This window comes from Mugil cephalus, chromosome 21 (assembly GCF_022458985.1).
Source record: "Mugil cephalus isolate CIBA_MC_2020 chromosome 21, CIBA_Mcephalus_1.1, whole genome shotgun sequence".
Classification (NCBI taxonomy): domain Eukaryota; kingdom Metazoa; phylum Chordata; class Actinopteri; order Mugiliformes; family Mugilidae; genus Mugil; species Mugil cephalus.
This window is the reverse complement of record NC_061790.1, coordinates 10,638,512-10,663,503: the sequence shown is the minus strand read 5'-3', so window position 1 is coordinate 10,663,503 and position 24,992 is coordinate 10,638,512. Positions and strand designations below refer to the sequence as shown.

General features: G+C 42.3%; 1 protein-coding gene across 5 annotated transcripts in view; it reads right to left on the bottom strand.

Moving 5' to 3' along the window:
* Positions 1-3,530: 3,530 nt before the first annotated feature.
* The window catches only part of si:dkey-71h2.2 (low density lipoprotein receptor adapter protein 1), a 42,751-nt gene continuing 21,289 nt past the window's right edge, over positions 3,531-24,992 (bottom strand). For 2 of the 5 annotated variants that reach the window (XM_047574311.1, XM_047574315.1), the window contains exons 3-9: positions 22,293-22,405; positions 15,265-15,379; positions 14,883-14,955; positions 14,569-14,655; positions 13,104-13,261; positions 12,007-12,041; positions 4,196-7,817 (exon numbers count right to left, since the gene is read on the bottom strand). In XM_047574311.1, coding sequence (XP_047430267.1) covers positions 7,712-7,817; positions 12,007-12,041; positions 13,104-13,261; positions 14,569-14,655; positions 14,883-14,955; positions 15,265-15,379; positions 22,293-22,405 — 687 coding nt within the window. In that variant the 3' untranslated portion in view covers positions 4,196-7,711. Of the gene's footprint in view, positions 3,700-4,195; positions 7,818-8,242; positions 8,272-12,006; positions 12,042-13,103; positions 13,262-14,568; positions 14,656-14,882; positions 14,956-15,264; positions 15,380-22,292; positions 22,406-24,992 lie in introns of those variants that run through there. The other 3 variants (XM_047574312.1, XM_047574314.1, XM_047574313.1) reach the window with 3 other exon arrangements.

Sequence of the window (24,992 nt, the reverse complement as noted above, 5' to 3'; positions counted from 1 at the left end):
TTATTGTAAGTTCGTTCATTTCGAGGCAGCAAATGCAGACTCTGCACAAAAATCTTGAGCTGCAGCACAAGTCTCTCACAAATCTGACTCTCAGCAATAACAGCGCCATATATTGTTTTACTACTGTCCATAACTTCAATAATCCTAAGTGTATTTTTGCACCTCCTCCAGAATGCTTACATATACTGATTAGGCATAACATTATGACCACCTTCCTAATATTGTGTAGGTCTCCATTGTGCCTCCAAAACAGTTGGGACTCATCAGGGAATGGACATGGGCCCTCTCAGAGTGTCCTGTGGTGTCTGGGAACAGGATGTTGTTAGTGGGGGTCTTTGGGTCCTTTGGGTTGATTTGAGAAGTTTGGGATATAGTGAATTTGGAGGCCAGATCAACACTTTGTGCCGTTCTTCTTGAGTTGTTCCTCCTGTCATGGTGTGGGGGTGCCTGATGTGGTCTAGGTGGGTGGTACATGTCCAGTAACATCCACACCAGTGCCAGGTCCAAATATTTCCCAGCAGAACACTGAATTGCCACAAGAGAAGAAGCTTTGGGACTGTAAGATAACTGGTCCCCATTGCCGAGGCACCTTAAGCAAGGAAATAACCCTAAACTGCTCCTGGCCTGGCCACGCCTCCAAGGGTATGGATGGGTTCAACCCGTGGAACAAATTTTTTGTATGTGTGTAAATCAGATTTGACTGGAGTCGACTATTCCTTTCTTCCCTAACAGCAGTGTATACAACATACTAGAAAAACCACTCTTTCATACACATTTTTTGTGACCAAACGGATTTAGGATTTAGAGGAGATAAACACACGTCTTGTTAAAGCTCTCCAAGAGCTGGCTGTTGAGTCTAGCTTGACAAATGGCCATCCTGACAAGCAGGAGGCTCAACAGAGCATGGATTGATATCCTTCGCGGCGCCAGGAACGATCCACTCCCACCGTTCCGACACTGGGCCCATGTTTGCCGCTCCGCCTCCGTGTAGTAAACCGCCTGACGATGACCGCCGTCAAATCGCAGAGCAGCTCATGACAGTTGGTTAACTCACCAACAGCTGCTCCGTTTATCCATAACGAGGCAGAAGTTACGAGACGAGACCGTCTTCTGCACCACTTCGCAGAACAAATTCAATAAGCCATTTCATCCGGCCGTAAAAGCAGACTGCCCCTAATCCGAAATGTAATTACACAAGAAGTGTCTACGAATACGGCTCATCTTAAAATAGAAAACGATTAGAGTGTCTCAGGAATTAATAGGTGAGATTGTATTCTCTCTTAACTCGGTCTCGGGGCAGCGCCGCAGAAAACTTCCATTAGCTGCTCAGGTGATTTATGGGCTGTTGTGGCTGAAGATGAGCTGTGGTTAGATCTTAGATGTGATTCAGAGATCTAAGTTTATAGCCCATCTATAAATAAATATCTATAACTGCCGGCCTTGCGTCGGAGTCTGCTTTTATTGTTGTAGACCGCACTCTGTCCAATATTAGCACTCTCCTCCGTGTCCTGACTGTACAGTTAATATATCTGCTTCAGTGTTGAAGCTGAAATAGATATCATGAGCAAATGTATGTTTTAGTTTTTGTAGTGATGCCTCTATGTGGTATGTCTTTTTTTTTTTTCACACTGCAAAAACAGGAATAGGAGAAACTAGACATCATATGGTTTACTAAATAATCTGCACACTCAGGCACAGAACAGGCTGACATAGTTTTAAGTGTCTGGCTTCCACGCGCTGGCCTCAATACATTCTCCGTATCCAAAGGTACAGCCATTACCAACGCCACATTAAGCCATTAGGGCAGTCTGGCGCACCTTATCAATCACTAATTAGCCACTTCATAATTGTGTGAAATATCCAATTAGCAATCAGTTACACACTTCTGAATACTAAATGAAGCTGTTCATTAGCCGAGCTCAGGACACCGAGGACAAATCTGACATTAATGAACATATTCCCCCAAAGCTAAACAGTGATTCTAAATTTGGCATTTAGTGAATTAAAAGAAAATGAGGAGAATGGAGAAAAGCTTTCCATTTTTTTTCTTTTTTTTTTTTTTTACTCTTGTTCTGTCTTACTTCTTCTTTTTCAGGTTATCTGACCTAAATGTAACGTCTAGTTTCAGGGGTGGGTCGTTGCTCAGGAAGCCAAACAATGATGGAGCAGTTTTGCAGAAACGGCAGACATAGCGCTGCGGCCACAGAAAAAAAAAACAAGCAGTCATCCTCACAATTAAGTATTTCATTATTGCAGAGCAGGTTTCGGTCGGCTAGCGCGGCGCGGGTCGACTGTTTGACTTCGGCTCTGTCGGAAATCGGCAGAGAGATCAGCCTAAGCCGAGGCACAGTCTTGTCAGTGACTCAGCATGGACTCCACACAAAGCACATATCCACCGAAGAGTTTCTCACAAACACCACAGCGCACAGACACTTACACAGAGCTGTAAACACACTTTAGTCGTCTATGTTACTGTACATATGAAATACAAGTGGCTTTAGTCTCCTGTGCCGTTTTCCAACAGGTTTGTTGCTGAGGACAGGCCACGCCCTCCTCTTGACCTCCATAACTGAGTTTTCATGTTAGTTCTCTGGACTTTTAACTCATCCTCCTCTGCAACACATGTAAACACTGTTAAATAACATGTCATATAACAGGTTAATCTGAAGTTTTCATACTGAACTTCTGCCCTGAATCTGACATCCTAACCTTGAGAGTGAAACCACGAATGATCTTCCCAGGACTTTTCGAATCCTCTTCGTGTGCCTAATTCTTCCCGTCCCTCAGTCTAATGGTGAGACTGCAGAGACTCGATGCCTCTGGAGCAATTAAATCGATATTTGCATGCTGTATCTCTATAAACACTCACCAGACCGAACAAACACTCACAGAAACACGCGCACGCGAAGCAGATTAACTTGTGTAATAAGTGAAAAATGCCTCTTATCTGAACCCTCGACGCTTGATGTGAACTGTTCCAGGTGCAGCCGTCAGATAAACAGTCAGGCCTTGAAAGCGTGCTCCCATAACTACAGTCATGTCTTGTTCTCTGTTATTTTCTGCAAGTTCTTACAATGGGCAATCTGCTTGTTTTTTAACAATAAGCCTGACTTGAGCTGCTCGGCTCGGGAATGAGAGTAAAACTACGAGTTCAGAGGACCAATTAAATGCGAAACAGCTGGGAGTGTTTGTGATTTGAAGGAAGTTGTTCAGCGTTATCGACCTGGGGTTCACAGCCAGAGGAAGATCAAGGAGACATTTGACTCTTAATCACTGTCTTTGAAAAGAATCCCAACTACCAGGTAAAGTGTGGACAAAGTCTCCTGCACAGGTCAGTCAATATATTTAATTTCCTTTTATTTAACTTTGCCCTGTAGTCGCTATTCTCTGTGACATTTACAACTATTCTTAGCGTGCCGCACATAATTAAATCAATATTAATCTCAACTCAGGAGCGAGATGACCCCTCCTAAAGGCCACAGACATATCAAACTGGACCTGATATTAAATGAGGTGTAATGTAAACTGCAAGCAGGGTTACATATAAATGCAAGGCAGGGATAAATACAATAGTGGGAGCATCCTTCCATCCATTATCTAGAACACCTTACCATTGGAGGGTCGCGGGAGGCCGGCTGACACTGGGTTAGAGGCTAACACAACTCCTACGATCACAAATTAACTCCAACATGCATGTCTCTGTGGGAGAAGACAGGAGAAAAGAACACACAGAAAGGACTTGAAACCTTCTTTCTCAGAGGCGACAGAGCTAAACACTCTAAACTTAAACCTCGCGAATAAATATATGAATTGTCACGTCAGTCATTACGTTTTTTACTGCCTACCAAAAATAAAATGTTTCAACCAGGAACGAGCGCCGCGCTGAATAAACAGACGCATCGATGAAACTGTCAGAGACAAACAAGAACATGCCCTTGGTCTTGATCGACCGCATTGACCTGGAAAATGTTGGAGAGAAAAAAGGCTATGGATTAAATTTCATGTCGGCATTGAAATGTTCAAAGACGTATTTATCCGTTTGCGAGGACGACTCGTTCGAATTCATTCCGGCCGCACATTACCAAAGAGCAACCACAAAGAGGCGCATTGGAAATCATATTCCTCGTGTTCTCGAAGGCCAAACTGTTTGAAATCATGCTGTGTAAGGTAGATAGAGGACGGCTCGGTGCAAGGAAACATTTGTACAAAGTCCTTTATTATGCATAAATATGTAACAAACCAGAACAGCTTCCAAATTCTGTACAAATCTGTACACAGATCAGGACAACTGCTTGTGGTATACACACAAACTGCTATTGTCATATTATCACGACACTGCTGGAAACCCACTAATTGCATAGATAGAAAATAAGCACCTTGTTAAAGTAAACCGATACTGTAAACCATGTTTCGGGTAACAATAGCTTATTGGAAAATTCTCTGCTTTTCCCGGCTGAGGCTCTTTTTCATTCTTACGATCCCTAAATGTTTCCTGGGCTCAAGAACCTCGCGGGCTGATTTGTATTCAGTGCACTCGCGGGCAGACGAAGACTCTCAGCTGCGCCCGAGAGCTGCATCCATTCAAGAATCTCGCCAGCACTGAGGTGCTGCGTACAGTATTCTCACCATCATAAAATTCATACAAGATTTGCTTAATTGTAAATAATAAATAATGAAAATAAAGATACAGAAGGGCTTGGGTGCAAAATCTGATTATTTTACAGTCATTTTATTTATTTATTTATTTTTTTCATTTCAAAAATCAATTATAAAAGGTCACAGACTGGTTAAACCACTGCATCTAATCTTAATTATAAATCACCGTGCCGGAGTTGGTTTACGTACAGAAATGTGCTTTGAAACTAGTGAAAACCAATTCAGATCTGAGAGCTCCTGGACAGCAGCCCATCTCCAAATGTGACCCTATAGCACTTTATCAGCATAAACTGAAGCATCTATACAGGAATCAATCAGCCAATCAATGATAGAGCTAAAAACTAAAAGGTGAGCAGATGGTGCAAAAATCATAAGTCACTGATGACCTTGAAGTTTGTGATCAATACTGTGACACACTCAGCTACAGATCTACTATATTTCTGGCATCTAAACTATGTTGGTTTTTAATCTTTTCTTTATTATTATTTTTTATTTTAATGCAGTGGATTTGGTATTTAAGCCAGTCAGACACAATGCAATTAAGCTTCGGGGTGTAACCTGATAAGCCGTCCAATTATTCTGCAGCGGGTGTCATGACAACGCCACAGAGCCCCCGCTCCCTCCCACCTCCCGCCGTCACATTTATACTCAGTCATGATGCCATGAATACGGAGACCACTTCAGCTGGGCTGGGGCGCAGTATAATACCCCCTTGACGGCGAACGTCAGCCGAGAGCTGGGTAAAAATAAACTGCGCAGACTTGAGCGGAGAAACAATTTGTCTGTAATAAGATTTGGAATCAATCACCTCATGGGGAATGATTAAAAGAGAAAGGGAATTTCAGTTAATAAGGGGAAAATGGGATCAGTGTACAAGTGATTACTGACTTATTAATCATGTGCTGAGTGTGGGTTACTAATGGCTGATCACAAAAAAATAAAGCAATTCCCGCAGTAGTAAAATTCACATACATTTAAATCTGTACAAATCTTCTAAGCTAAAGCAAGCATGTACACATCTGAACAAGAGTGATAAATATCTTTAAAAAAAAAACACCTGTGTGAAGCCCTGATTCTAGTCACCCTACATCATTTATGATGATACAATATGCATACTTACAGTAAGTACATACAGCTTTGACATTGAAAAAATACAGCATATGGAAATAAGTTTCTTTACTCTAAGAGTGTGTGGCCCAACAGCGTCGGTATCCTTTAACAGTGACATCATCTTTATGTACAGAGACAGCTCGACGCAGAAGGAGATATATCGCTACCCCGGGGAAGGAGTGCTGGACCTGGCAGCTCACGTACGAGGGGATAGGTCTGCTGCTTCATTTAGACATTATGTCCGTTAAACGGTCTGTTATATGTGATTGATGATTGTGTTTGCATTAAGATAAGAAGATAATTAAAACTAGATTACCGTTGGTTTATCTTAAAGGGGCGAAGTACAGATTGATGGAGCAAACAGGGAATATGGAAAAATAAAAATGAAAGAATTCATCAGACAGGTACAGACTAATAAAAGATCCAATCAAGTCACATTATAGGAAACACAGTTGCCAAGACTTTTGGAGCTTGGCACATACTTGCTGTAATTTTGGTTTTCTATTTTTGTAATTTGGCTCTTATGAATATCTTACAAGTGAATGTAAGTACTCATTAAAGAGCCCTTTGCCAAATTTCAACCTTTTTTCTATTTTCCGGAATTGGGGAAAAGTGTGTTGTTTCATTTTCTCTGTGTCTCTGGGGTAACAAATGTTACTCCCCTGAACTAAGGATTTCATCAGTTCTTAAAACTGCTAGTATCACAAACTTACAACAATATTTTTGTAATGGTAAAAATTACATCTTTTAGGGCAGAGGATGTTATAGACGATGACAGTTATTACACTGTGTTGGCAAACTTGGATAAACAGCCAGATTATGTATTGTTTGGACCGGAGACAGGCAGAGGCTGCAGCTGCATTAGTCTTACAAGAGGAGACTTATTGAATGTGTTATTTGTATTCTGTCTTAGGCTTACATCTTGACATTTTAATGTATTGAGATTTTTTTTATTTTGCTTTTTGAATCCTTTACAATACTTTATTACATTTTAAGTGAAAGCTAGATATGAAGGTCTCTCCGTGCTTGTGAAGGTTCTCAGTCATCCAGCTCATGAGTAATCCAAAAGCCGTTTGAAGAAAGGCAACTGGAAAATTTCTACAAGTCCAGTTGCCTTTCTTCAAATGCCTTTTGGAATGTCTTTCATTGACTTTGAACAGAAGGCAAGTCTCGACTCAAGGCTGGCTTGACTGCACTCGCTCATGTAAAAAATCCAAACCTTGGAAATTTGGGGACTTGAAATGTTACATGTATCCGTATGTGAGAGACGCTGACTTATTCTCCAGGGTTAGTTGCGGTTCGTCTATCAAGTGCTTTTGCTGTTAATAGAAAGATGACAATGAAAGGGTCCAATGAAAGGGAACAACAAACACGACGATGCATGTTTAACTCATTCATGACAGAACGTATCCATAGCAGAGTCAGATGGTGATTTCTTTCCGCTGAGGCTGGCAACTGTTACTCACCAAACAAAGCCTTTGATCACAGAGCTTACACACTTTCATAAAGAGATGACATCTCTAGACTGTAATACAAAGACCTGCTTAACGATTTAGTCCAAATTTGTTATCCATCCTGTGGACATCTCCAGCTATGTAGGTAGGTAAGTCTTCTTTGCTTTACAGTGTTTTTTTCTAAGTCCGTGTGCTGTGTTTTCCATTTGTGAGTTCATGAAATTTGAATATCTCTGGAGATGGCTGCGTGGAGTGCCTGTTGACTGGCAGGCACTCACAGAAATAGAATTTTATTATAATATTACAGTATTCAGTCGGGCATCTCTGCAGCGGTCACAGAATATCAAACACAGCCTCTCTGATCCAGTTTGCGCATCAGGGACCGTGAGATGTTTTTCTGTCTGATCGAGTGAAGTGGGTTGTGTGGGATGACATATGCGTTCTTTATAATTTGGGGTGGTGCTGTACGGCGGGCGGTTATTGCCAGTGTGTTATTGGAACTCGTCGTTGCAGACAGGCAACACATTTTCACTGGAGACCTTCAGGGGACTCAGAGCTGCATTGTCAGAGACGGGTTCGGAGCGGGACTCGGCCAGTCTGACAGAGACGGGAAAAGAACAGAGAGAAGGAGGCAAGAGACTTTCAATTTTTATTTAGAAGGATAAGAAATGTTTAAAAAAAAACTGAGGAATATGAGGGACGGTAAATAAATGGAAGCACACAAGCGAGGTCGATGTGAATGACTGAAACAACACTGAATGTGTAATTCAGATATATTCAGGAAAACATACATATAGTGCCAAATAAGCTAAATTCCAGCACTTTCAAATATGGAGAGAGCCTTAAGGAATGTAAGCTCATCACAAATGCCAGTCGCTTATTTAGACGATGTGCTTCTTGCATGTCAGCATGGATGATGTGAAAACAGAATGGTCCTATAGATGCATGTTGCAATCTCCCTGCAGCAACATTCATTACCAAGACACATAGTCATAAAATAACACAATCGTTACATCACTCACCAGTGTCTGGATCCTCTACTTCCATGTTGCTGCATGCCAGACAGGAGACACAATCAATCATGACAACGTGACTCAGAGGTAAAGGTTGAGATAATTTGAAACACTGAGAATGTTTTCCAACTGTGGCGAGAAACGCTGCTCGTAAAGGCCACTCAGACCGTCTGTCTGCATACACGGTGGCCGCCGCTGGCCCGGCTCCATCAAGCAGAAGGTAAAGTAACCCTCAAGGAAGCGTCAATTACAAGGAAAAGAACTCGTCACATTTAGAGGAGGCTAAATTATTTACCAACCTCTGCAGCAAGCCAGCTGTTACGTAAGGTCGCTGCTCATTTAAGGCATCTTGAAAACGCACTGTATCACTTTATTAAACTCATTTGATCTGAAGCTGATGTCAGTAGTGGCGAGCAAAGTTTGCCCTGGCGTTAAGCACAGAGGCTCCCCTAGAACTACTTCTATAATAATATACAAAAAAATCGTTTTTTAAAAACTTTTTTTAAGAGAGGCTTAAATCTTGACCCGTGTGGATGTTGTTAATTAAAATTATCCTGAACTGAAGTTACCAGTGCACTAGGCTCTGCCGTGCCAATTAACTGACCCAGACTTATCTTTAAATTAACCCTCAAAACGTATGAAGACCAGATAAGACACTTAACAGTTTGCAGTGTTTAGAAAAGTATCGCTGCGTTGACCTCTGTTGGTTGGTTAGGTTTCACGTTATATTGGATTTGTATCCAAACTAACACATAAGTCTCTCAGTAACACGAGTCTCTCCTAAGAAGCAAAATTGTTAATGGAGTCTGGTGGCTTTGAAGGGACCATAGGTCAATAGCTATTGGATTCAGGTCCCTGCTGGAAAATGCTCTCTGAAGGCAAGGCACAACTGTGATATTCTAAAAATAGCTTACGCCTGAAAGATGTTTTTATAAGCAGCCAGTGTGTTAGGAAGCTAAAATATGAGCCCATTCATTTCTTTGATTCCTTGCCAGAGCTTTTTCTCTGCTTCTCCAAATGTGGGCCGTGCCAACCGCCATTTATATAAGTGCCTCATACAACCCCACCCGTATACATTTCTGAAGACCGCGCCACTCCTCGGTCGAACTAAAGACATTCTCAAAGTCACATGTGACATTAAACAGGTGTGACAGAAATTGATGTCTTATTCCAGGACAAATCCTGTCATGACATCCTTGGGGACCCCCGCTAAGAATGTTTGCTCACCAAAAACCTTTAGTATTTCCCCCTGGATGTCAGATTTAGTTTTTGTCAGGCTCCTTCCTCATTTGATAAATGTCTACATTTGGGGTCAATACTTCCCCGTCCCTGCTGAGTACTGCCTCATTTTTTTTTTTTTATATATATTATTATTCTCCACACGGACTGTATATGAGTCTCTGCTGCCCATTTACCCATTTGCTTTTCCCAAAGCTTTTCAGGGCCAACACAACAAACAGATCTATCTGCCACAGGCAACATGAGCTACTACCTTTTTAATGCGCGAGACACCATCCCTCTGTAGCTCTTTTCTCTTTATGGAGGGTTGTTACAGCACTCCACATACACAGTCTCATCAGCTGGTTATAAGAGGAGGTGGAAAGCCTTTTAGACACTCAATCACACTGGATTGTCTTGTCCAGTGCAGGCACCGATACAAATTATATTCACTAGTCTGAATGTGCAACTACGTGCATTTACCTAAATTTAGGTAGATGTATTGAAATCGGAGTTCAGGTCAATGATCACATCTATGTGAGACAAGCGTTCACTGCAGGCGTCTCACACCCATGACATGTGCATCTGACACATCGCAACGCTTTCAAAGAACATAAAAAAAGCGTTGTATTGTGAAAGTAGCAGAGCCCTTCCTGGTTTCAGCTGCCATGTTTCTGACAGCTCCGTGAGTAAAGGTGGCTTTCGTGATGGGATTTAAGGAGCGACAGTCATTTCTCTTATGTGATATGACTCAATTGTGGCACAGTGACCTCACCAGAGTTCAGGAAACACACTGTGCACAGGGTTCCTCTGTCAGTTAGTCAGTCAGTCGTGTTCGGTGCGTAGAGCACAAGCTCATTCACATGGTGTGTTAAATGGTGCATATAATTCTCTCTAAGCAGATCATAATATTGCTTTCATATGTTTTCATGCTCATCATTCCAGTCATGTCAGTGTAGAAACGGCTGGTGGCTGGGTTAAAAAACAGCCACGGCTTTGTTTTATTTTTGTGCTGGATATGAGACTGGATGAAGCCTCCGTCACGTCACCCTGAGCTCTCTTGAAGAGTAGTTCAAAGCTCAGCATGGTATCCTCGACTGTCTGACAGCGCTTTGTTGCACATTGTGTGACCAACTTGGCAGAGGCTCACTCCACCTAAGTCTCCACCTAAGTCCTGGCTAACCAAAAAAAATGGGTAAATGGGAGAAGTGTGAGCTAAGCTGCATTTATAATGTAAGCGGGTGAATTATATAACGTTTTCCCTCATTCAATACAGTTGTAATGAATGTGGAAATTAGCAGTCTTTTGTACTAGGCTCTAACATCTTATAGCTGGAGCCACCCTCAAGTGGACATTTGAGGAACTGCATTCTTTCGGAATTAAATTCTGTGGCTATTATGATACGACTGAAATCTCTTGTAAATAGTCCATAGTTATATAGTTAAGACAGATTTAAGGTTTTATTTTGTTACAATGAACAAAATAACGTAGCAGAATCTTCTCTGTAAGTTATGTCTGTGGCTTTTTTAAAAAATTAATTAATATTGCAGTTTAAATATACGCACTGTATATTTCAGTTGGCGTTTCAAACTGTAATTATTCTAATTGGTGTCATAACATTAGTCTACAACAAGCTGCAACCTCCTCGGCCTGAACAATTAAAACATTATCTCTTTTTGACCAGTGCTTCAAGGTGAAATTACTGCAGCCGTAGGCCCATGCTAGTAAAGTTTCAGTTTATGTCTGTCCAAAGAGAACAGTGACCTTTAACCAGTGACTAGTAAATTATAATCTCTTCATGCGTGACTCAAAGCGAATGTGTGTGCAAAATGTGAAGAAGTTCCCTCAAGGTGTTTCCGACATACGCCTTTCACAACTGGGTTAGCAGAACGGACAACTTGAAAACAAAACGCCTCCAGGTATGGACGTCAAAGATGCAGAGACATAAAAATACAAATCACTTTTGGTTTAGGATTCAGAAATGGGCTCTTTCATCACGTAACACTAGGGTTGGACAAAACGCACAAGTTCAAGTCAATTGTAGCTACCTGAAATACGATTTTATTTTCTTTAATTAGAGCTGACAGTTGCTTGACTTTAAACTGCCTCGTTTTACTCAAACCCACTGCGAGCTTTACAGTCACTACAGTCATTCTTTATGATAAATTAGAAAGGAGTCACTAGTTCTTTGTACAGCAAAGTATCTATTAAGTGTGAGACAGTTGTTTTCATGAATATTCTCTCTATCTTAGGTCATGGCATGAAACACAGTACACAAAAGGGCTGTTATCACACGCCCCTGTTTATGTCTGTTCCTCAATTTGTTTCAGTCAACGTGTGAACCAGGTTTCTTATTAGAGTCTCATATGTCTAACAGCTGACCACTCCCCTCGGTGTAAATGTAAATGTCATCATCTACAATTGAGACTTAGTTTCTGTATTCTTGAGGTAATTTTAAGTTTAAATGTTTGAGCTATACAAAAATCTCCTACAGCAAATTAAAAAATATTTTCTCAGCCGACGCGCAGACACAGAGAGAGTGTGTAAGAGGTTACCTTGAGAACGCATCCTCGAGTCCATCCTCCACATCCTGTTGAGACAACAGCATCAATCAATACACAAATGAAGAGCTTCAAATTATAAACCTACAGAGGAGTATATGGATTCATTATCTAGTGCACGACTGCAGCAACAGTCACAGAGGAACGTATTAAGGAATGAGTTGAACTAGTCATTACAATCTGACTGAATTAAAACATAATTCCTTCCAATAAAAGGAAAATCAGACTGGGGGAAAACGAGCATCAATGAATAAAGTGGGATTTAAAAGCATGAGATCCAGCTGTAGGGAAGAAATTCAAATGAATATGGTTCCACCTAGTGTTCAACAGATGTAACTTCATCTGTAATTGAACCCCTGAATGGTGAATGCAGGAAAAAAAGCTTACGTGACACTGAAGGTAAATTTATTATCTAATTCACAGTAAACCTAAAGTATCTGGACCATAAAAGAGGTCAGTGTCACCCAGGACGGTACATGGTGAATGTGAAATAAATCTTATTTTCTACTCTGCAGCGTATCCCACATTTGTTAAGCATGACCACATTCATCTATCAGGCATAACATCATGACCACCTTGCTCATATTGTGCAGCTATTCCTTGTGCCTCCAAAACTACTGGTTGGGTGTCCTGTGGTGTCTGGCTACAGAATGTTGTTGGTGGGGGCCTTTGAGTCCTATAGGTTGAGGGGAGGGGCCTCTGTGGATCAGGCTTGTTCTAGAGCTGTTCACTGAATGGCCCTCGAAAAATGTAGTTTTTGTAAGTAAGTAGCATAAATAACATCCACATAAATGCCAAAAGTTTCCCAGCACTGTCACGAGATGTTCAGTGTTATTTACTTCTCCTAATAATCTTGTGCCTGATAGGTGAGTTTCCACGCAGTATGAGGTCATGCAAAAATTTGAGTCATTCTGTTTTTTCACATCCACTGTGGGTGAAATACTGTCATTATTAAGCAGAGATAAGGAAGTGTTCTTTATCAGTGATGTTACTGTGAGTTAATTTAATGCCCTTATCTTAGAGTCATTTTAAAGTTCTGCTCCACCATCCACAGTCAGACCGATCATCAAAAAGCTGACAGTGCGACCTACCCAGGAGTCATGTTTGATTGGTCGCCTTCGAGAGGGGTTACTACGAGGCGAGGGCGAGCTGAGCGAAGCAGAGAAGAAGGGCCTCCGGAGCTTCTCCTCCGTCCCAGCGGGCTTATGTGCTGCTGAATCTGCGGCAGATGGCAGGTGTTGGTGAGACGCTGACAAGATATAAAGTCAAAGAGGGAGACGGATGAGAGGGAAAGGACAGAGCAACATCCGGACGCACAACAGAAAGGAGAGGAAGAGAGACTTGTCAGCTTTTTTTTTTTTAGTCTCCGGCACAGAGGTGAAACCTCACACCTCAAGACCGTGATGCTCACAACAGGAAGAATATAAATTAATCTCTGTAAAACTTTCCAACCCGAGTCACTGCAAAGGTCCTCGAGGCCTTGTCACCTGACTTTCGTTTTTCCAAGGAGAGTGGAGCAAATTTTAATTGAAATAACCACAGGAAGTCCAGTTATTAGCTAACAACAGTTTGAACTGAGGGAAAAGTCTAATTTTGTTCCATCTTTGACCCTCGAAGAAGCACTTTGGCCTTTAGATCCTAACCTTTAAGTGTCACAGTCATTGGAAGGGGCTTAAAATCTCTTATTTTCTTGAGTGACTAATGAGTGGAAGATAATTAGGTGAGTTGTCCTCAGTGTGTAAGAAGTGACTAGTGTCAAGTAATGTGTTAAAGGTTGTATGTTCATCTACACAGTTATGAGTCTCTTTGCAGTGTGGAGGCTATAACTGGAGAAGTCACTTAAAGTCATAACGCAGCTGACTTTAGTTTGAAAAAAAAATTCCACTAGTGACAATGAAAGTATGTGCTCTAAATTTGTATCGAATGAAGGTTTCACTTCGCTGACTACAACAAATAACGGTTTGTCACAGCCACAGTCACAGTCTTTGTCACAGTACTAATCAGACCTCAGGGACAGGCACATTTCTTTCTTTAGTCATTCAGCACATTGTAATGACATGATCTTTATCTTCATACTGACAGAAGTACAAAATGGAAATCAGTTGTCATTGTTACATAGCAGCTTTTTTATTTTAAGAAATCGTATTTAATTCCTCAAAATGAGTCCAATTAAAGTTGAGTTTTAGGGAACAGGTTAACGTGTGCTCATCAGCTTTTCTACTGACAGAGAGATGAGAAGGCTCAGCCAGGCTCTGCACATATAGCTTCTATACAAAAAAACTAAATGTGAAAACTTAGTAAATAAGTGTAAATCCCACAATATTCACTTAGACATCCACCTAACAAAACAAAAAGTTAGCTGTGAGCAGCTATTCCTAAACTTCAAAATCATACTCTCTCTATCGCAACCCTTCGTAAAATAAAAATCATCTCCGTTGTAATGAATGGTCTCACGATGCAGATGTTCAGTGATGCAACCTTCCAGCAACACAATCACACCTCTTCAATATGCAGAGACACACGGAGGACGAGGGAGGAAAACGTAAACGAAGTTACCTGCTGGAACGCACTGACTGTCTGTTGTCTCTGTCTGCCCGTGGCTTGCTGCACAGGAACAGCAGGTCCTGGACTTCTTGCTTTTATCTGTGAACAGAGAAAATATTCTAAAAACCAATCCCCGGGAAACTAAACGGTGTTTGGCTCTTTCTCATTCGTGATGATGAAATCCACGTAGCAGGAGTTAGAGCGGATTGTGAGGACGCCGTGATGTAACGTAACTAACAGAACTCCCAGTTAAATTATTTAATTTAATTATGTATAAATTTCACAGAATATTCCAAATACAACTCTTCATTATTCAAGAGACTCACCTTCCTGAGCATTCTCCCAAAGATCGAGGGCTACTTTAAAAGCCTGGGCGACCGTTAACGTCACAGCCTGAGCCTGGAGGGAGGAAACAACAAAATACATCAAGTATAAAAACACAATATAAATAAAAGCTGACAGATCTCATTTATTTCTCATGAATATAACGTTCAGCAAAGCTGTGATGCTTTTAATAAAGCTGCCACAAGGTGGAGCCACACTCCACACACACACACACTCATACTCCTTGATTTCTCTATTGCAGCTTGTTAAACATGAAATAAATGGACCCTCCAGCAGAAGTCTAACAGCATCTTTTTAACACTGTTTAAAACATCTGTCTAAATATTCACATAAATGGGTATGAATAACAAAAATCACACTTACGATTTTCTTCTTTTGGCAGAGAAACGCGTGGCACTCAAGTGTCTCACTGAACTGACTCTGAGAAACGTAAGCAAACACCTTATCCTGAGTTTTATCTGCTGTGCAGTAGGAGATTCTGGAAGACACACAAAAAAAAAATAAATAAATAAAAATACATTATCATTTCAGTTCATCAATTCACCCGATACATGCCAATTTATAAAGAATAACAATGATAAATGCTGGCAGCAGGTAGGAACAGATTTTTAATCAAGTGTCCACAAACAAAACAAAGGAGGGCACGCAGCGCACCGCTAATCAACCCTCGCGCATTAAGGTGAGCTACACAGCGCACACGTCAATTTGGGCCGTAACTTTGCCTTTGTGCCGGAGCTTTTGCATATGCATAAGCGGCAGCGATCATGGCACGAGAGCGGCGGTCATGAATATTATGATTTCGTCCCACAGCCAGTGGAGCAGGAGACTGAGCGAGCAGCAGCGGCATCAATAAGAGATGCTTGAAGCTGCAGGTACTTCACTTTTCGGATGAAGCCCGTGTTTTATGAATAACGAGGATAAAATATTGCTTTGTGGGTTTGAGGTTTTCCAAACGCTGAGATTCTTAGTCAGATGGACTGATAATGTACATGCAGTGAAACATATGTATGTATACATATGTAATCATATGTTTTTGTACCGTATTAAACTCTTTAATCCTCAAACTCTTGAGATCAACCACTAGAGCAAGCGGCTCTATGCAACTGCTCATTTCTGAAATACCATCTTTGACGGTTACATAATACACTGCAGCTTCTTAACAGCCACTGAAGGATTTCTCTGTGGTGCAGGTACATTTTGTAGAAATATCTTCTTTCTCTTGTCAGCGGGAAATGGAATGTCTCAGGCTATGAATTGATCGCCACCGAGACCGTATTGCACTCGAGACCTCGTTCCCAGCAGTCGCACTGAATCTCTCCTGCATCTAATATCTGGTTTTCAAAAAAAAAAATCCAATTGCCTGCGAACCCAGTCACAGCCACGGCCTTGTGATTTTCGACGGCTATCTCGAAAGCCAATCTGGACTGTGCCCGGCGCGCTGTTTTGTTCTCGTAACAACAGCTTGAACGGTGTTTCGCAGAGGATGGATTTGCTCTGCGAGTGTCTATGCAGGACATCTGAAACGGTATCGATCTCGAGCCGTCGTCTGTGTCTGTCTGAGGCTGTTACCTGAACCGGCGGCGTGCATCGTGTTCGCTGCTTTAAACAGACGAGCAAACGCGCGGTGAATGATGCACTCGACCTTCGTCTCTGTAATTAAAAATACTCATTTTATTTTCAGCGGCACAAGGACTAATTATGGAAGCGACTCTGAAGTTATTTAGTTATTTTTGTATTGGAACAGAACACATCAGGGCCTGTCAATGCACGGTGGAGTAAAACACTGGCTCAAGGGCACCCACTCTAGTAGATACATACCACTGGCAGTTTACTGGAGCTGCCCCTGAGGTGAGGACACAGCACAGTATACAACTATTGTCAACTGATGTTAATATGCACCAATCCAGCATAACATTAGGACCACCTTCCAAGTATTGTGCAGGTCTCCCTTGTGCCTCCAAAAAAAAACAGAATTTTATCAGTGGGGGCCTTTGGGTGCTATGGGTTGAGGGGAGGGGCCTCTGTGGATCATCCCACAGATACTTGATCAGTTTGGGATCTAGTGGATTTGGAGGTCAGGTCAACACCTTGTGCTGTTTTTCATGTTTTTTTGAGTTGTTCCTAAACCGTTTTTTTTTTTTTTTTTTTTTTTTTTCCTGTATGGAGTGTCGTTGCTATGGGGTGGGGGTGTCTGGTCTGGTCTAGGTGAGTGCTACATGTCTGAGTAACATCTTCTCCCAGGAGAACATGGAACTGTCACAAAATGTTCAACGTTATTCACTTCCCCTGTCGGTGGTTTTAATGTTGTGGCTGATCTGTGTATATGCATTGGGATTTGTGTAATTGTTAATGAGAAGCACGTGAGTGTGTTTGTTATACTTTTTAGTGCTGAAAACTTAAATAACGACATAATCGTCCCCGTTAAAACATGCGTGCGTTCCTGTTTAGGTTCATATTTTTCACTACTCTTTCATATATTTCCCTGTTGTTACCAGCCACTGAGTGTTCTGTGTTCGAACTGCCTGTGGCGAGCCAATCTGTGACCGACGAGAAGCGTCTACACTATCCTGTTCGGGAAAATACACAGCGCCATTCAAAGATAAACCAGCCTCCCGGCCATCATTTGCTACACAACTCAGAGCGAAGGAGGTTGTTTGCACCAGCCAGTTACAGCGAAGTGTAGCCGAGCCCGGATGCGGCTGCATTCATCCCTCTGTGGATCACAATCTAATCTACAGCAGTAAACTGTATCCAAAGAGGACCCGCAGACTCATTTGCCGCCCCACTTCAAAGCGGGTGGGCACTAAAAATGAAGTAATTTATCGAATAACAAGCATGAAATCGCCAACGCTCGCATCCCTCTCTCGGATTGTTTTGCGGGGCCTGCGCCACTGATGCATGACCCACATAGCAATGCCCAGGACACCCTGCTCTGTGTTTTACCCCGTCTTCCCCGGCGCGCTCCAACTTATATTTGTAATGCGTTAAAATTAGCAGAGGAAAAAGTTGAAAGGGTTGACCTATTTCAGAAGACGGAACAACAATAACACTTTACATAACCAAAGTCACGCATCTTGTGAACACGGAACCCGTCTTGATCTTTATAACAGCCACTTCGAACGACCTACAACCTGAATAGCTCTAACTTTTATAATAATAGCGGACTATTATTCAGGCCTCGACATGTTTGTTGCACGAATCTTAATAATAACCCATGAATAATGAATGAATTCGCGCATAATTTGCAAAGATTGACACGGCTGTCGTAATCAGAAATAATTAAGCAGCTGTGGAAAAAAAAAATGTTGCATAAAAGGTTATTTAGCAGCGGCCACTGATCATAGCTCTAATTCTTCTATTTAAACTCGAAACTTCTTTTTAATACAGTGTTTATTGCAGAAAACCGTTCGGTTTGACAAAGCATAAATCTGTTCATTATTCACAATATGCTGTTAGCGCCTCCAGAGCATTATGCCGCGAGCGAAATGAGCAAATAGGTCAGTGCCCATACAGTGCACGTCTGACTAGCCAGCACCCCCAAATCCTGTGTAATGCATCTACGACTGAGCTGTGCACAATATAGCACGTCCACACCGAGCAACGTGATAATCACGCACCACAACAACAGCGAATCCCATAAATATGAATTTAACACGCTTCTGTAAATAACCTTCAAATTTGTAATTAAAATGATCCAAATAATACAAATTTTCAGACAAAGAGACCTCACCGGACTGGATGATGAGAGGCAAAAACACGTTTCTTCAACTAAAAGTTGCCTGAAAAAAATAAATAAATAAATAAAACTTTGACTGGAGCACATTTTAATCACTGCCACTAACCTGACACACAGCGGATGGGGTTCAGGAGACGGGCCTCGGCTTGAAGGAACAACGGGAGGAAAATAATTGACAGTATCACAGAGTTTTCCTCTAAGCTCGAACAACAGAAGCCGAGCTGTCAGTCTGCATCATATCTCCAGAGGGGCTCTCTGGACCGCAAGCCTTTGATCTCTGCGCTGTGTAGAGCACCGGTATTTGTGAGGCAGAGGGAGGGCGGCGATCATTGCAAATATTTAAATATTAACCGTACAAAGCCTCAATGGAACTTCAAAGCCTCAGACTGTCTGTGCCCGCCGAACAAAACACGTGCTTCTTATTACGGCGATGAGCTACTCGTGCTCAACTTTCAACCAGAGTGGAATGATGGAGGGGGAAAAAAAAAAGGCAGCGTGCTTGTGCTGCGAGGGAAAAAACAACCGCTCGAAACAATTAGACAGAAAACAGACAACGTCAAATGTTCTCACGAACGCCGCCGCCGACGATGCCACAGACACATCTCACAAATGTAACGGTGCGCCAGAGCAACGTGCATCGTTACCAGGTGGGGTGTCAGTCAGAGTTCCAGCTCTCCTTTGCCTGACCCGTATGTTCAGCTGATTGATATGCCGGCTCCTCGCCGGGAGCCCTTGTGAGAATGTGAATCAGCAACGCGGGCCCAGATGGAGGCTGAGCAACCTCACGACGCTCTGCTCTTTGGGAGCATCACGGTCTGTTTTTAAGTGATGGATGTTTTCAAAAAAGGACAAGTAACACAGAGGACTGCATCAGCATTCGATACCTGGATGCAAACCAGCTTGATACATTATTTTAAGCCTCTCGGAAATGTCAATAATAAAAAATCAAGCCAGCCAATCGACTACGGATCCGGTAAAAAGCCGCATTTAATCAAACTCCCACGTCTTCATTTGCAAGTGTAGATCAGATCTGTGCGTGACTCAGTGTTGTGCAAGTTAAAATAAATAATGTTGAAAATGATAATTTGGCATTTTGGTGAATGACACGGTCTATGTTTTAACTACAGAGCTGCGACGAAGACTGTTAGCGTAGCTTAGCACAAAGACTTGAGTCAGTGGGAAAAACTATGCAGGACTTAGTGAAAATTATACAGAAATAAATGAATTATTTAAAAGGCATCAACAAGAATATTAAAAATAAATGTAGGTATGAATTAAAGTATGAAACTGTCACCTAAATTGATATTTCTGTTTTACTGAGATTGTAATATTTACTCTAATCACTTTTTTTCTTTATTTATTAATTTACTCAATGCATAATTTACCCATATTTATTTATTTATTTTAACAGTTCTTTAAGTGTGTCTGCTTTCTTTCTGTCAATCACAGTACGGCGTGGGATTATTTTTATATTTATTTTAAATGATTTTTGTGCATTTGTCACTTTTTATAAATTAATTATCACAAATGTGACTTTTTATATCATATTTGATAGAGTCATTGACGCTGTCTCATCAGTATCTCAGCAAGACGGTGAAGACGCGTCCGACCACACACAAGTGCTTCTGTTTGGAGTAGACATCATCTGAGAATATCCCACAGTCTTGATAAAATATTCTTGCGTGCATTTACTTAAGATTAACGCTGGTGACATGACGTTAAGTGACACATCTGCTCCAGGCAGTAAATCCATTGGCTGTGGAAGAATATCATCCAGTCCCTTCTCGTGCGGTCCTTAGCGTAAGGCCTGCCATCAGTTCGCGACAAACGGCAGCACCACGAGGCAGACGCGCTCATGCTTTAAGATCAGGCATCGTGCTGATGATAATCTGAGTGATTGAGATGCTGCAAATGAGATGAACTGTAAAGTGAGCTGTCAAGAACCGACTCCACTGTCAAGGCTGATGAATACGAAAAACTGTGAAAACGTAAGTGCCGCTGATACGGGCTGATACTGCTCTGTTTGTGGATGTGGATGTGGATGTGGATGGATGCATTAGCAGGGTCATGGGTGCGGGGATCCTATCTCCAGTGCTCAATGCTCTTCCTGTCTGTTTTCTATCCATCACTAAGCCTCCCCTCAGGGGAAACAGCACAGCTTCCAGTAAGTGCGAACGCACGATTAATTCAACAGACACACACTCACTGCGCATCTCCAGGTGCGTCCACGTACGGACATATGTGCAGATATACGCACACGTCCGTTGTTGCTTTGCACAATAAACACATTGTTGAATTGATCCATTCTCTTCCAGCCACACTACCCCGCTTCTTTCACCCTCCACTTGCTTTCTTGGCCAACAAATGGATTATGTGCAACAGAAATAGGATACAAGGGAAGGGGAAGCAGAGGGGGGGAAAGGGGTTTTGCAAGGAGGTGGGGGTTTAATCCATCCTCAGTCAACCCAGGCGCTGCATGTGGCCCTTAACTCTCTCCGTGTCATTCCCACTCAGTGTCCTCAAAGACCGGAGGTGTGAGTTTCAAAGAGGGCAATTAGTTAGCCTGAGTTCTGAGCTAATATTATGAGCAGGAAAATGATTTCTCTGTAGCGGGTATAAACGAAAGGGGGGAGGAGAGGAGGAGGAGGAGGAGGAGAGAAAAGATCAAAGACAAGACTGCCTCCCCTGTCCTGTGGTCTGTTAGAGCTGATAAGGTGGATCAGAAGGGGAGGTAGACCTGAACACACACACACGCGCACACATTTAAACACACTCATCCATCCACATGCACACACGTCCCCTATCTGTATCGCAGCTTGTTCCATCGCTGCCCAGCCATATGATATTTAGACCGTAATCCTCAATGACACGAGGCCTGGTCTATATTACAGAGTGCAGAGATGGGAGGCCGGCCAAACATCACACTACAAGCGCACACACTTTGCTCATTTGTTCGGATGAAACCTTGCACGGTGCTGACACGCAGAGTTTTCACTGACAAAGGAAAAGACAGTAACAGACTCCCCTCCGGCGACCCAGTCCTGGCCTCACGCTACTGGCTCCTCCAGTGAATCGATCAATCAAGAGACTCGCAGCTCGGCTCTGAGCGGGAGGCTGCTTGGTTTTAACGCTGCACAAGAAGCCCGAGCAATGAACACAAGGGAAATGACCTACATAGAAGATATCAGATTCTTAACATATAACTATGAGCCACCCTGAATGGCTCAGTACTGATCTGAAGAGTATTTTATTGAACATGAATCTAATCTAGTCTGTGCACTGGGCTGCGTTTGCCTCGCTTGGCTACAACACGTCCAACTCTCCAATTTAAACTCAGCCATCATGTTCCAGCTCTGTGAAGCTGCACAGACACAGTGGTGGAGCAGTGAGCTAAGCAGAGAAGATGCTAACGCACTCTCAATGACGATGTCAGCATCAAGAGAATGACATGAATGAATGAATGATCGAGGACAGTCCTGCAACCAATCAGAGACCAGACCCGAATTCCCCCACTACAATTTTGTGGGAGGGGGGAACTTCGGTCTCCAGGCTACTAGGGAACATAATGTCATAGTAATTATTCTGGTACGTGGACCAACGGACCAGATCGCCATGTTTTATGGGTTCGAGGTCCCCGCTCTGTCTAAATATTTACCTGTATATGGAGACGTTCTCTATGAGGTCTGTGGTCTCCGTGTCTGAGATTATGATGCCTTTCGGTGAGACCGTCAGTGTTACTTTCCGAAACTTCTTTGCGCTGGCCCTGGCCTGTGGAGATAAAAAAAAAAAACAAAAAAAAACACATATTAATATCAGATGGAGCAACTCTAGCCTTAGGTTTACACAGACTTGTCCTGTCGGTCTGAAATAAATAGAAAATGATCTTCTTACTGATTAAACACCAAGAAAACTCCACCGCGACAGTTCACTGCCAAGCAATATTAAGTAGCCCGTTTTGCCCCAGAAATGTAGCGAATTGATAAAAGGCGACAAAACGGGGGGGGGGGGGAGCTGCAATGTGCTGCCCGGAACGTGTGCTCGAGGTCGGGCTGGCAGCCACGGACTCCCCCTGCCGCTCTGCACCATCTGGAGTTTCAGAAAATACAGCCTTAGTGCTGAGCTTGTGGTATGTGAGAGCACCTATCGACAGTGACAATGACCCCCTTACCCCGCCATTACATAGCAACTTTAGATTCAGTCAGGTGACGTCAGGTTAAGATATAAGTAAAGTGAACAGAGAGGAAATGGGAAAGGAGGGAATTAATTTCCAATTTCAAATCGATTTCCTAATTTACAGCGTTCTTACGTTCAAAGCCTGCAAGAGGTGATATAAAGGCCGATGGAGGGAGGTTGAGGATGAAAAGGGGTGCGATTTCTGCTTAAACAAAAACTGGGACTTCTCAAGGACAACAGAAACGGTGCCATGGCTTTCAGTAGGAAGGGAAATGCCCTGGAGATGGTGGCAATGAACAGCAGATTTTTGCTCAGACCCAGAGCGCTTAGAGTATGAGACTAAAAAACGTTCTAACACGGCGGAGAGGACTCTGCGCTGTCTGTGGCAACTCGTTCGTGTAGGAAGCGCAGCTACAGCTACAGCTACAGCTACTGCTGTCGTTTTTCGAGTGCCATGCCACCAGGCAAAAACCAATCTGTCAGCCCGAGATACGCCAAGTTCAGGCTCTCTCTATATGCTCGCTCCCCCTGTCTTGTCTTATCATGTCTGACTAAACCATGTAGCAAATGGAAAAAGCCACAAATGTATTCAGAAATCCCATTCAGGTTGATTGGTTTCCAAGGGAACAGACAGAGACAGCTGACTTTCTCTTTTTGTCTTTGGCTGTAAATCAATTGAATCTTAATCCTGCCATTAGGCTCGGTTCAGTCTCTAATTGAGGAGCAGTTTGTTTTTTTTCTTTCCAACAGATTAGACGTTCTCATTGTTGGGCACGTCAAGTGAATAGGTGTGTTTGCGTGTGTGTGTGTGTGAGAGGAAATGAGTGGAAGAAACATGAATATAATATACAAGCTTGTCTGTGTAAAACATGCCAGTAACTGGGCTCTCTGCATGTCTCCAGACTGACTCGCTGAAATAAAACTGTCTGTTGGGGTTTTTTAAAACATTCCCGTGTGGCTTATAACAGATTGGACAGCTGCACGGGTGCAACCTTTGATAATCCTGGGTAAGCTGTTATATTTCAATGCAGATATAATGACCTTGACGTAACACATGTACAACTGCGGGGCAAGCAAAACTACAGGAAGTTGAAGGTGAATAGCATAGATTAAAAGTAACATCAGTGGGCAGTTAAATATTTCACATAACGTCTGAATCACAATGAGTGTTTAAAAAAACACTGTGGGACCAGACTGATCGATGAAAAACAAACAGTGAAAGAAATCCATTTAGAATAAAATGGATGAAATATAAATTGTACAAGTATTCCCCTTTAAACCAATTGGATAATACTCAGTTTTAGGCTTTAGTTTCATAGTTTCACATGGGAAGTTTTACAAAAAGCATCACTACAATTGAAATCTTTACGCTGTCACTCTTGATTCTGATCTTGCCAACGTAAGTTTTTTTCTAACAATGTTATATTCAGTTCAATAATATGCACAACACACACTAGCTAAAAAAAAGAAAGTTCCTTCTTGGATTCAACGAAGCCAGTAGGTACTGTATTTCTGGACGGGCGATTACCTTTCAGCTGACAACAAGTTATTTAACTCCAACTGATACAGTGAGTAGCTTCTCAAGACACATCCTGTGGTAATGGAAAGTCTGTTTGCGAAGGGTCAAATCACTAGCATGGATCACCCAGAGAAAACACCTAAGGAGACTGAAGCAGAAACTACTAAATTGGGTTAAGAACTGTCCAATGCATTATTAAAAACTGGAAGGATAGTGGGGAACCATCGCCCCCGAGAAAGAAATCTGATTGGAAAAAAATCCTGATTGATTGTGATGGGTTATCACTAAAACGTTCAGTGAAACCAAATAGAAGAAAAACAACACAACTCAGGGCTCATGTTTAATAGTGAAAGTAAGAGCATTTCCATGCACACAACATGACAGGAACCAAAGGGATTGGGACTGAACAGCTGTGTAGCCCTAAGAAACCCACTATTCAGTGAGGCTAACCAGAAAAAAGGCTTCAATTAGCTAGGGAGCGTAAAGATTGGACTCTGGAGCAATGGAAGAAGGACATGTGGTCTGATGTGTCCAGACTGACTCCAGTCTCCAGAGTGATGGGGCATCAGGGTAAGAAGAGCGGCAGATGAAGTGATGCCCCATCATGCCTAGTGTCTGCTGTACAAGTCTGTGTGGCAGTGCTATGATCTGGGGCTGCTGTAG